Raw genomic sequence first — 13,594 nt, 5'->3', positions numbered from 1 at the left:
TATAGGAGGGAGTGTCAATTGGCTTGGTAATTTCACTGGGTGTTGAAACTAGTGACTTCCTTTGCAGTCCCACCCTTGCCTGATTTTGGCCAGCTTCCTAGTTCTCAAAAGAAGAAAAAGAAAGGAGAAAAAAGAAACACACAGAATATTACGTCTGCACCAGGATTTGTGTATATAATTAGGCATAAAGGTGATAGAATATTGGTTGAGGACTACCATGACCTTCACATAAGGAGCCTCGAGTATGACTGCAAGTTGATGTCTGATCCTCCACTCATTTCTTCGTTAAATTTCTTTGTTTCTTCAGAGATTAAGTGGTTTCACACTTCATGGTGGTTGACAGAATTTTTATGTTACGCAAAAATGTCATAAGGCATCTAAGGTTTTCAAAGGCACTATCTTATGTGGAAAAAGTTAAAATCTCCAATCCCCACATTCCAAATGATCGATGAAATCATGCTCTTCGAATAGCCAAAGACTAAATGAACTGGACTTTAACCCAGTCTACCCCCTATCTATTGCACATATCCTCGACTGTGACATAGGCTAGGGGAACTGAACAGGGATGAGCAGCAGTATTCCATCGTATGATGAATGTTTACTATGAACAGGATGTTTGATCTCCCAACTAGATTCTTATTTTGGACTCTTAAGGCTTTTGGTACACATTCTTTTGTATTATCCGTTCAATAAATGGTGTTGACATTGCGCAACATACAAAAAGAGAACAGAGAATGTATTCAACTTATATCACTCAGAACGTAGCCGAACACACATTTCAACGAACGAGTTCTACGCAAGAATAACTAGAAATAACAAACAGTGAGATATTGTTATTTGAACTTAGAAAAGGATGGGAGGATGCCTTGGATCGCTTACCTTGCAGAACTTGGGTGTGGTGTGTTAGAGCGTGAGAATGTAACGTGTCTCCGTGATGATTTCTGAACTGCGTGAGAATGTAGCATACGTGGCCGTACATCATGCCAATCATCTAGTCTTCTTTTGTAGACCTATGAGTTGATCACAGTGATCAACACAGAATAGGGTATGGTTTACCTGTCTATGTGACTCTTATATACCATACCAATGGATGCTATATAATAAGAAGCAGCACATTTAAATTTTCTGTATTTTGATTACAATCCGGTATAATTTGCCTTCAGGTCCGACAATCCAGATTCCACCCTAATTATGGACTGGCAACTGTTTGTGCGGCAACGGAGAGCACATCACAGCTCTTAGGGTCCGGCCTCCCTCATCTCCCTTCAATCGACCACTGATTTCCGAATGAATGGTACTGATCTCGCGTATCTGCCGGTGCTTCTCTGATTCTGGTCATTGATCAAATGATTAGGTGCATAGTGGTAATTGAATTTTCGTTTGTACTATAAATACGGGCAGAAGAATCCAAACTAGATTCGTCTCCTTTGGGAGCCGAATGGGAGAAGGGGAGGGAAGATCTAGAGGGAGAGAGGAAGAAGTGGGGGGACTCGACCTCTTCACCTCTTCTAGATCCTCCTCCTCCTTTTGCTAGATTCCGACGCTATGCGACGGTCCATCGGTAAGATCGCCTTTGCATCCGATTCCTTTGGTGCATGCCTTGCTTGTAGAGAAAAGCGAGCAACTTTTTAGCAGAAAGATTGGATTTTTTTTTTTCCGTTCGTCGTGGTCCGGTATGGTTTCATCTGAAAACCTAGAGTTTGTCTCTTTGGTTATCAGTCTCTTGTTCTTTGTGATGATTCTGTTGAATTAGGGTTTCCAAGCGGTAAATTGGATTCCTGTTTGGCAAATACCTAGGTTTTTGAGCGCTTTAATGGTTTTACTGATATTATTGATTTCCCCTTTTACTTTGTCCTCTTTTATCCCTTGCTGATGCAATACAAATATGCGATGATTTTTTAATTTCCTTTATCGAGACGTGATGCGGATGTCAAACACATGGTTTGCTGGATTAATTGCAGTCTAGTAAATTTTGGAATTGTAAGTAATTTAATGATTTGGATTTCTTTGGGCATTCTGAATGTGCATAAGGATCTGGGTATCATGGCTTGTTCTCATCTTGCTATTTATAATTGAAAAACCATGCATCTTTTGGTTAGAACTTTTATGTGGAATTTCATTGTTCATTAATCCAATTTGTACTTGGTGTTGTTTGTATAGCTTCATATGTAAATGATTATTGTGTCATAAGGCATCTGGAATGGTAGCTAGGGTTTCATGATTATTTTGAAGGTGGAATGGGGCTAAGGAACTTAACTTTTAAAATATTTATGCCACAGGCCCGTAGCAAAATGACCTTATAATGTCAATAAGGAAGCTTATCTATGGTGTGGCCTTTCTTGGATCTGTCTAATGATAGGTTGGAATCATTCTTGATTTGGGTGGCATTTGTTTCTTGTTCTGATCGTGAGCATAGCATAAGCTTTCTAAGGAATGTAAGTTATGGATATACTGTTGAACTTTACTGGCTAAGTTGTACATACAATATGAATGTTGGAGATGCGTTTAGCTTAAAGAGTTAAAATATACGAGGGAGTGCCAATTGGCTTGGTTGGTAATTTCACTGGGTGTTGAAACTAGTAACTTCTTTTGGAGTCCCACCCTCACCGGCTTTTGGCCAGCTTCATCCTGTCCTAGTTCTCAAAAGAAGAGAAAGAAAGAAGAAAAAGAAACACACACACGGATTTTTCATTTTTTTGGAGGGGGTTAAAATATACAAGACAGCTATGATCTATGTTAAATAGAATGGAATATTGTCCTATAACGCAATGATATTATGTATCCTAGGTTTAAATCTCAAAATTCTTTCCCAGGCTTCTAGTGAAAGTTGAAATAGTTAAAATTTTGCCTGCATTTACCGGATGTGTTCTATTTATTAATCTCATGTGGTAAATAATCCCTATCCAGCAATTCTTTTTTAAATTACAAGGTGTTAGTAAATCTGGTCCTAGACACATGCTTTTCACACTGAACTTCTGTATGGTTCTATTAGCGGATGCATGTTACTAGTTAAAACAAAGTATGGAATTATATAACTGAAGCTTCTTCTGTCATTTAGGTATTGTTGCACACCATTCAAAGTCTGTTGGTTGGGTTCTTTTGTATTTGTATAAATAAAATTATGAGATTGTCTTCTTTACCATATGAATCCTTTTGATTTCAGGTGTAAGGATCAATCTGATGCATGTGTGAAGCTGTTTTGACTTTCCCCCATAAAGTCTGATGTCTTCCTTGTGACACAGTGACCCTTTTGACCATCAAAATGTGGAGGCTTGGTTCACACTCCATAACTGGAAATTTAGGTCCAAAAAGCATCTCATCGAAGCCAAGCTCTGCAAATGTTGATTGTTCTGATGACGAAGCTACACCACATGCTCATAGGGAAGAAGGGCTTGAATGCCCAATATGCTGGGAATCTTTCAACATTGTGGAAAATGTGCCGTATGTTTTATGGTGTGGCCACACCCTCTGCAAGAACTGCATCCTAGGACTTCAGTGGGCTGTCATGAAATTTCCATCTCTACCTGTCCAGCTTCCCCTCTTCATTTCATGCCCATGGTGTCACTTATTATCTTTCCGGCTGATTTACAGGGGTGATCTAAAGTTTCCAAGAAAGAACTACTTCTTACTCTGGATGGTTGAGAGCATGAACTGTGACCAGGCAAAATCTTATTCTTCATTTAACACAGACAGCCAACTGGTATGCCCTCCAAATGGTGGTTTGACTGTGGGCAACAATAACAACCACCAGAACCTCAGAAGAATCCCCCAATACAGGCATCTGGATGATTCACATTCTAGCACAAATCAACCAGGTTTGAGGGCTAACTACGTGAATGTGGAGAGGATTCACTCATTGCTTCAGGAGTCGCTGGTTTTCTTTGTCCACTTGACTGCCAAGTTCCCACTGGTTCTCATATTCCTCCTCATTGTCCTATATGCAATACCTGCCAGTGCTGCCATTCTGGCCCTGTACATCCTTGTCACTATCCTGTTTGCACTGCCTTCTTTCTTAATATTGTACTTTGCATATCCTAGTTTGGATTGGATTGTCAGAGAAATTGTCACATGAGAATCTCAATCATGTCCAAGACAGGATGTGTAAGTTGGAGCTTCTGGATTGATCATGAAGTATGTTCATGTTGTAATTCAGCTATCTTGTAGTGCACAAAATCCTGTCTAACGAAGGTTGGAAACTGGCATTACATATGAAAGGAACTTATTTCTGGTGCATGGATGCTAGGCACAATCATCTTGACATACATCAATATTGCCAGCTTCTTTGTTTAGTCTTGTTTTTCTTAGATAACATGTTATCCTATCTGCTTGATTTGTTCGGATGCTAACTTGAACTAATCTTTTAAGTTGCTATGCTATTATTTATCCATCCTTGTTGGTCTGTTCTGTCCAACAGGTTAGCATGCTATTATTTATCCATCCTTGCAGGTTCAGGGCCATGGCCCTGCTGATGAGGTTGTCTGTGACCTACTCAGATGAAATTAACTTAAAAGGTAGAAAAAGGATGTGCTATCATTATTGCAAGGTTAGGTACAAATGCATTTTTGGGAGGATGGGATCATCCAATGCTGCTCTGATGACTAGAGGGTTCTGTGCTGCTGATGGTTAGAGACAGATACACAAGGAATTAGTCTGCAACACCTCAGTATACATGAGACTTGAAAACTGTCTGATTGCTTTGCCATGGACATGGTGATCAATTCTGAGTTCTTCAGATTATAGGAGGAAAGAATTTGTTATGACAGGATGAACAACAATTTATGGTTTATAAATGGTCAGATATACCTGACTTGCAGACTCTAGTGTGAAGCTTGAGCTCATTTGGCCCTGCGGCATTGCTTTCCACCTTGATTGCTTGCTGGTTGTATTTGGCAGACAAACAATCTGTTTCTTGAGGTTACAGTGGTTTTGTTGAATTTGCAAGTTTGGGGTCGGAAAATTGTAGCTTTGTGGTTTATATGGGGGAGTCAAAAATGAGTCCTGTTAGAATCAGATCCCTTGGTAGTAGAGATTATTTTGATTAGTGAATTTCCTTTCCGGCATTATAATAGATTGAAGATTCTTCTGTTGTTTCTTGCATGTATGATCTTTTCTTTTGTTCCTTACTCTTCAGACAAAGTTGGTACCATAGAGAAATGAAAATTGGCACCATCATGTAAAAGTTGATTTTAACTGACAGTTGTCAAGGGGCATAATTTGTTAACATTTAACTTAATTATAAACATTTGCTATATGAAACAGAGCAATGCTATTCCCTCTTGGCAGCCAACAATCTGTCTGTGCTTGCTGCTTGATTTGGATTTGACATCGCTAGCCTAGCGAGTGGGATAATTAGATTGGTGATTATTTTTGCCTTTGAGAGGAAGGGTGATTATTTTTATTTGGAAGAAGCTGTTGAGGTGCCTCTGATATTATGTCTGAAATTGAACTTGCAGCTGTGAATGGAAGTGTTGCAACTCTGCTATTTTTTGTGTTTTATTGATACTGAAAGCAGACACCTAATTAATTTGACACATTGGGTTAGCGGTGTACACAGGTTTCATATTGGGGTAAAACAAGCCAAAGTGCTGCTCCACTCCTGCAGGCTGAAGGTTCTCGTCATAGAGAGCATACACATAGGCTCCTTCAAAGCCCACCTTTGGGGGAAGCTTGGGAGTCCCAGCTTCACTGATGTGGTTGTAGAAATTGGTGAGGTAGGTGCTGGCGAGCTCCGGGGTTGTAGATGCACCATTGCCTGCAGATGGCCAGCCACTCTCCCCTACCATCACGGTCAACTCAGTTCCACCAATCTTCTCCAAAGCCCACAGAAAGGCATCATACATTGCGTCGAAGAGATTCCAGTAGGTCAGGTTGCCATCTTTGAACATTGGAGACTTCCCTTGAAACAATGCATGATCCGAAGAGATATTTCCTGGGTCAGCAGCATAAGAGAAGTAAGGGTATAAGTTGATGTATACATAGCCTCTGATGCCTGAAGGCAAGCTTAGCTGAAAGGCCACGAGGTCCTCCATGATTTCATTGGCTTCTGAGGTGAATATGGCCTGAGAAGGAGGGAAGGTGTTCTGAAGCACCGAGTAAGAGACGACGGTCGAGACCATGCACTTGGTCATGTTGGCATGTTGGAGAGCAGAATGTAGGTTTTGCATGGCATCGACGACGTAGCAGGCATTCTCTCCAGGAACCACCTCATTGCCAACCAAAATGTCCTGGAAGGAAAGCACTGGGTTCCTGAAGGGGAGAATGTTCTTGCCCACCCACTCAATGGCGGCATCCGGGCTAGCAGCAAGACTGGCCAGCTCCTCATTCCTCACGGTGACGGCGAGCTCCAACACGTCGGGTGGCTTTATTGTGGCTGCCACTGCTTCCAACAGTTGAGGGTTGGTGTCATAGAGCTTCAGTTTCCTGATGCTGCAGCCTTTTAAGAGGGCTATGACTTCTGTTGGAGTTGGCAGATTGTCTCCTTTTGTGCCATAACATATGCCAATATGGGGGGAGGGGGCTGCACCAAAATACAAGAATTATAGTTCACAATGTTAATCTAAGAGCTAATTGTTACATCTAGCACTCGGTGGACATGATTGCTCGAGGAAGGATACTTGATGGATGGCCACTAGCACCCCAACATCATCTAGAGAGAGAATCTAAAAGGTTTTTAGTAAGGCTTTTATGTTATATCTTTCACCTTGGGGATATACTCATTTATATTTTTTTATGTTAAGTAGAGGACCATGGATGGTAATTAAGATGGTATATAGACACAGTACCTGCATGGGTAGCATGGTGGGATGAGAATAGTAGTATCGACAAGGAGTACATGATGGAGTCCCACACCATTATTTTGGCTTGCCTCTGGTCCCTGGATTTTTAAATCATAAGAATACATAAGAGACATTCACAAAAGTATCATGAGCTGACCTTTTTTTGATAGGAATTGTGATTTTTTTTCTTTTTTCTTTCTTTTTTATTTTCCGAGACTTGGCAAAGAAAAAATATAATGGAAAAGGGGAGTTGGTGGTGGATAATATTTTCCCTTGAGTCATCAGTTGAGGGATGGAAATCGGGAGAACCCATCCGGATTTATTAGGAAAAGAAGAAAATTACAATCACATCAGAGTTCTAGAAGGAAATATAAGAGGAAGGAAACCAACCATCCATTCCCAAGAGAGATACGAGACTTGAAACAGCACTCTAAGGCTACTCATGAGAAACTACAAGATGGAAACCAATCATCCGATCTCTCTTCAAGCTGCTTCCCACTGAACAACACTGATGAGGACTTGAATAACACGAGGCACTCCACAGTACTCTTTCTAGAGTACTAAACAGCACTCTCTCTAGAGTACTCTTCTTGTGAAAAAATGCTATGTTGTTTCTTTCTTTCACAGAATCAAACAAATGCTAGTTTTAGCTAATCCAGCACAAAACTCCACTGTCTGGTATCGTTTTCTTTCTTCATGTGATCCAAAGAGATAAGACAGACTCTTCTCTTGAAATCAAGAGTTTGAGAGAAAATCGCTTAAAGCGATCTTGAGAGTTGACAGTTAAGAAATAAATGGTTGGTCATCTCCTCTCTGTTGCTACACAAGACAAAATGATATAAGATTTGTAACCCTTTCCCAAGGAGCTTATCTTTCATGTTGAGCTTATCACTTAGAAGTAGCCACAAGAAAATCTTAATTTTTCAGTGATGCAGGATTTGCAATGGCCTGAAAAGAAAGATATTAGAGCACCATCATTGATGAAAGAGCATAATTCCTTCTTGGTTCATTCATTGATATCTGTTCAGTTGGTATATTGGAACTCTAACAAAGTGATATATCAGCCAAGAATCTGTTAATTTTAGTCCACTCTTCCATTTAATTGAAGGCTAGATGTCTGTAGATCTTTGAGTTCCAAGATTTGAATCTCCGATTGAATTGAGAAGCCATAGAGATGTCAGGTTTGATAACATGAGAATGAAGATTCAAATATTCATACCATAGAATTGAATCCTAAACCATTCATCCTCCCAAAAATCTAGTCAGTCTACTATTGTCTTTTTTTTTTTTTTTTTTTTTGATTGAAGTAGGAGGTAGGTGAGCTACCCCCGCTTTATTAAAATCATAACACATACGTCAGTTTACTATTGTCGATCTTAATATGTTTCTGTTCCAAAAGATTGGCAAGGTACTACAAAAATGATCGTTCAAACATGTTACATTGACATGTTAGCTCTTTCTGTAAAAGGTTTCGGTTTGATTTTTTTTCTATGCCATGCCCAAGTGATCTGATTTTTCCATGATACTCTTATCTAATTATCTCCAAAACCCCTTTTGCCAAAACTGCAGAATTCATATTGTTCAAGTTTTTTATCCCTGGACCACCCTCTTCTTCAGACTTGAAAACTAAATGCCAATTAGCAAAACATGACAATCCTGGAGCAGTTTTGGAGCCTATCAAAAAAAAGGTTCCTCTATATCTATCAATTCTTTGTGGTCCAAGAGGGGTAACTTGACAATTGACAAGTAACATATAGGCGAGGCTGACAATTTGAAATTATACATTATCAATTTTTCTCCAAAAGATAGCAATTTTCCTCCCTATAGCTAGGTGTGCAGTCTTTTCTCCATGTTTTCGATAAATTTTCTCCAATCATATATTTTTAAAGTATTATTTACCAACAGGAGGCCCAAGTAGGTAACAGATAGAGAAATAAGTTGGCACAGAGAAATAGAAGCCATCTCATATCTAAAGCAGGATTTCTACCAACGAACAGGAAGGAGCTTTTGTTGAAGTTGATGGACAATTCCAATAATAGCTTGTAATAATAAAGAATGATCTTGATGACCTTCAGTTGACATTCTTTAGCTTTACAAAGTAACACTGTATCATCTACCTATTCTGAAATACTTATTTTTTCTTCACTCTCCTAGAAATGAAGTCCTTCTATAAATTTTCATGTTGGGCAACTTTAAATAACCAGCTCAATATATCGATTTCCAATGCCAATAGTAGAGGTGACAAAAGATACTCTTATCTCAACCCTCTCCAGCAATAAAACCAATTCCTTGGAGTGCCATTCACAAGCACCACAATCTTACAGGTACAGACTTCTTCTTTTCTTTTCTTTTCTTTTTTTTATTTTTGTGACCCAGTTGATCCAAATAATTGGGAACTACTTTTATACTTCACTAGATTGGTTTCTTTTGTCTCTTCTATTTGGTATATAATACTTGAAGAACCCTTATTTGTGGATCAAGGCTCACGGGTCGAACCAAAACTACCATACCCTCCCCAACCCAAAAAAAAAAAAAAAAAATCCAGGCATCAATACACTAGATTTAAGGAGATTAAATCGGCAAATATGCTTGATGGTGTTCTCATGGAAAATTTTCAATATATTGCAGGGATGACATAGCAGTTGAGTTCATAAATACTAGAGGCATGACAACAATATCTTTCATAGTATATCTATCTAATATTAAAAATGAAAAAACTTGCTGCATGAGACCGTACACTGCATTAGGTCAATTTGAATTATTTATTGTAAAATATTAAGGAGTGTTTGGTTTAGAGGTGAAAGTTATATGGATATTATCCGAATCCGTTTTCATATTCGAGTCAATCGGATATAGAAAGAAATTTGAGGATCCGACTAATATTCGTATCCGTATTCATATCCGTCAGAAAAAAATAGATATGAATATGGATAAACAACTATCCGATTCATATCTGAATATTCGAATCTGCATGTAATCTATAAAATTTTATATAATATTTATTAATTTTTTTAAAAAAATATACAACCATATAAACATATTATTAGCTTGATTTATCATCTATTTAGTAATATCTTTGATTTTATAATTAAAAAATTTAATTATCTAAGTTATATCCGTAATTATATCCATACTTTCAATATCTAAATTTATATTTGTATCCGTTTAAAACAAATATGAATATGAATTTTTACATCCGAATAATATCCGTATCTGTATTTATATTCGTCAAACAAAATAAATATGGATATAGATATGCTGGTATCTGTTCCGTATTCAATCCAATTTCAGCCCTAATTTGGTTAGGAGTTAGGGTCTGGAATCAGAATGGGAATAGATACTCTCATTCTAACCATTTGGTTGGGAGAAGTCTCATTTTGATTTTGATTTCGGGGTGAAATAAGTATGATCCAATCTATCGAAAACTCAATCCCAACTTTCCTTTAAGGATTCAAATTTTCATTCTGATTCCGATTTCGATTCCAATTCCGATCGTGAACCAATTGTTTTGGATGATTTGGCTATTCTGATTCCAATTTCAATCCATTCCAATTCTTATTCTGATTCTGATTTCGGTTGCGAATCAAATATCCCATATATGTAAGCCTACCATCTACCCTATTCATAAGTGCTCTATGTATGTTCAATCAAACGAGTTGATGCTATTTAGTTCTACAAAAGAGTTTTGTCCAGCATAGCAACAAGTTAAGATGGGGGGCGATGAGAGAGAAGATGGATGAAGGAAGAGGAGCAGGCAAAGAAGATTAAGAGAAGAAAAGAAGGTGAGGTGGAATTAAGGCTATTTCTTAGGACAAGGATATGCGGTTGGTGGATGGAGATTTTGTTTCAAAAAAGTCTGGGTTCTATTTTGGACATAAAAAATTAAGATTTTGATTCGCAACAAACAATATTGACAAGGCAAATGGTGGGAGAAAAAGATATCCCCTTGAATTTACTAGAAAAAGGAGAGAAAAAAGGAAAATTTACAAGAGCATAGATGACAAGAACACTCAACCAATCTGACACAATCATCACATACGAATCAACAAGCTCTCTAAACCAACTCTATCAAACTTCTATCTACCCATAACAGTTACAAAAAAGATCTTTCAATATCTAAATTAACTAATAGTGGCTCCAAGAACCAATTGAAGGGAGGATTGCCTCATGAAAAAGACTCTTCTACTCCTTTCTTTCCAAATTGTTCAACATAATAGATATCTCCAGATACGTAGCTATTTTACCTGAAATCTAGTTTCTTTTACTCTTGCAAGCATTTGGTTAACAAAACCTGCTGCAATCATAAGGAAGAATTCGCAATGGTAAGGAAGAACTTGCTTGATCTAAGCAGAAAAACTTATAGCTTGTTAGAACATAAGTAGAAGAAAAACTTACCAATTGCTTGAATTTTTCAGAAAACTTAACTGAAGAAGATACGCGATAGTGTCTCAAAAGAAAAGCTTGACTTATAAAGGTAGAAGGAGAGACGTTCTTCTCCAGCGCATTTAATTTGATCTTTTCTACATTTATTGAATAAGTGCTTTTAGCAAATAGTTTAGTTAATCAGTACCATATCCAAAAATGACAATCTTGAATTTTGGCATCTAGATTCCATTTGTCTATCTTTTAGATGGGAATACCTTTAAATATTTTTTAAAGATTACTCAGTTTTTTAATCAAACCTTAACTAAATAGGAAATTAATTCAGTTAATCAACAAATGTCATGCTTTTCAGAAGAATAAATACAATATTATATAGCTCATTTTTTCTCTATTTTTTTATCCTATCTAGGTTGCTCGGTTTGTTAATCTACCCTCGACGAAAGCCAATTAAAATATTTTTAATTAATTATAATTAAATTTAAAAAATAATTATTGTAGTAATTCAATTTAAAAGATATTGTTTTCCATTAAAATTTTTCTTATTCAAAATTTGAAGTTTTTTATTTGAGTGATTTATATAAGGATACTTTTAAAAAAGCTTGCATTTGCATTGCGTAAGCTTCATTGCTAGTAATAAATGCAGAGTAACAAACCAATGCCACTTGGAACTTTTTGCTTTTGAAAGAAACAGAAAATTGTGGTCCATCCTCTGGATTGACTCATTTTATCATTAATACCTATTGCTCGAAAACCTAGGACATATTTCATATATAACCTTACAAATATAGCATATAGTGTATTTATCCTCCAAAAATCATTATCTAAGCTCTTATTTATCTATTTTTCTTTGCTATCTGGGTTGATTGCTTCATCCCCCCTAGACACAAATCAATTAAAACATTTGTATTCAATTATATTTATGTTTAAAAATTTTGGTTGTTAGAGTAATTCTATTTAAAAGCTTCCACCATCATATGATATTGTTTTCCATTAGAATCTTTCTCTGATAATATTTCAATTTATATAATTTCTTATTCAAATATTTTAAATATTTTATTCATGATTTCTACAAAAATAATTTTAAAAACTTATATTTGTATTGCACAAGCTTTGTTGCTAGTAATAAATATAGAGTAACCAACGGATGCCATTTTAGTAAATGGAATGCACTAATTGCCTTTGAAAGGAAAGAACAATTATAGTTCATCCTTTAGATTAACTATTATTTTATTTTTAATACCTATTTCTCAAAAAATCTAAGACTTGTTGCATATATAACCTTACAAATATAGCATATTATGTATATATCCTCTAGAAATCAGTATCTAAGCTTTTATGTCTCTATTTTTCTTTCACATCTAGGGTTCTTGATTCATTCATCTCTGCCTAGACACAAATTAACTAAAATAATTGTAATCAATTAGATTTATATTTAAAACTTTTGATTGTTGGAATAATTTAATTTAAAACCTTCCACCACCATATGATATTGTTTTCCATTAAAGTCTTCCTCTCATAACATTTTATTTAAATAATTTATTTTTCAAAATTTTAAATAATTTATTTTAGTGATTTATATAAATGTAATTGTAAAAAATTATGTTTGTATTACAGAAGCTTTGTTGCTAGCAACAAATGTAGTGTAACGAATCAATGCCACCTGTGGTAATTGGAACTTGCTTACCACTATTGAAAGGAAAAGAAATTTGTGGTCCATTCCTTGGATTAACTATTGCTTTTACCTTTAATTAATACCTATTACTCAAAAAAAATTTATACAACTTGTTGCATATATAACCTTAGAAATATAGCCTATTGCATATTCATCCTTTGAAAATCATTATATATATATACCCCTCATATCATCCTGCTTTGCAACAATGCTTCTCTCACTAGATTTTTGACTAATGGTGTTAATAACTAATCATTTTAAGTGTAAGTATTGGCATACCCTTTTTTTTTTGGTAAGAAAGCATTGGTATACTCTTTTGAAGAATATCCCTTGAAATGCTTTAACATTCGGTTTATGTTTTAAATGGCTATATGTTTGCATATATATTTTTAGTAGGACACAATGCGTGCCCACCATGATTGCATTTTGGATGACATAGAGATCCTATGATGAGAAAGAAAATGAGAGAGAAAGCTCTACCTAATGTGATATGCATCTTGCAACATATAAAGAGGACAAAAGATAGAGAATTATGAGGGTCCAATCCTAAGTCAAAGGAGATGATGCATGTAATTTATCTTTAACATAGATATTATTATGTAGGGTAAAAAGTAAAAACCTCACTACATTTTTTTCTAGTTTGCAAATACTCCGGCATCTCAATTTTAATAATGTCAACCCTACAATTTACAAATTATTGCAATATCTCTTTCCGACCATCGAAATTGGGCCCAACCTCGCCGCCAATAACTAAGTGGAAAGT

The 13,594-nt window shown here is 36.3% G+C and overlaps 2 protein-coding genes across 3 annotated transcripts; one reads left to right on the top strand and one right to left on the bottom strand.

Moving 5' to 3' along the window:
* The first annotated feature begins 1,395 nt into the window (after window positions 1-1,395).
* LOC105057975 (uncharacterized) lies at window positions 1,396-4,289 on the top strand. 2 transcript variants are annotated; one of them, XM_010940729.4, is made up of 2 exons: window positions 1,396-1,561; window positions 3,164-4,289. In XM_010940729.4, exon 2 carries the CDS (start codon window positions 3,263-3,265, stop codon window positions 4,070-4,072), a length of 810 nt encoding a protein of 269 aa, XP_010939031.1. In that variant the 5' UTR covers window positions 1,396-1,561; window positions 3,164-3,262; the 3' UTR covers window positions 4,073-4,289. The 2 variants fall into 2 exon arrangements, with proteins under 2 accessions (XP_010939031.1, XP_029124329.1); XM_029268496.2 differs by lacking the exon at window positions 1,396-1,561 and adding an exon at window positions 1,655-1,673.
* Window positions 4,290-5,427: 1,138 nt separating this feature from the next.
* On the bottom strand, window positions 5,428-11,200 carry LOC105057968 (glucan endo-1,3-beta-glucosidase-like). Its single transcript, XM_073251886.1, has 3 exons — window positions 11,172-11,200; window positions 6,783-6,874; window positions 5,428-6,517 (listed from the first exon to the last, which is right to left on the bottom strand). Exons 2-3 carry the CDS (start codon window positions 6,850-6,852, stop codon window positions 5,517-5,519), a joined length of 1,071 nt encoding a protein of 356 aa, XP_073107987.1. The 5' UTR covers window positions 6,853-6,874; window positions 11,172-11,200; the 3' UTR covers window positions 5,428-5,516.
* Between the last annotated feature and the right edge of the window lie 2,394 nt (window positions 11,201-13,594).

The sequence above is a fragment of the Elaeis guineensis genome, chromosome 2 (genome assembly GCF_000442705.2).
Source record: "Elaeis guineensis isolate ETL-2024a chromosome 2, EG11, whole genome shotgun sequence".
Classification (NCBI taxonomy): domain Eukaryota; kingdom Viridiplantae; phylum Streptophyta; class Magnoliopsida; order Arecales; family Arecaceae; genus Elaeis; species Elaeis guineensis.
The sequence above is the reverse complement of the archived record's forward strand: the minus strand, read 5'-3'. Positions and strand labels throughout refer to the sequence as shown.

What these genes read in the sequence shown, in the direction of transcription:
- LOC105057975 (XM_010940729.4), top strand. Translation starts at nt 3,263, where the DNA reads ATGTGGAGGCTTGGTTCACACTCCATAACTGGAAATTTAGGTCCAAAA.
- LOC105057968 (XM_073251886.1), bottom strand. Translation starts at nt 6,852, where the DNA reads ATGGTGTGGGACTCCATCATGTACTCCTTGTCGATACTACTATTCTCA. An exon ending in CCACCATGCTACCCATGCAG is followed by an intron (nt 6,518 to 6,782) that starts GTACTGTGTCTA and finishes ATTTTGGTGCAG; the next exon opens with CCCCCTCCCCCCATATTGGC.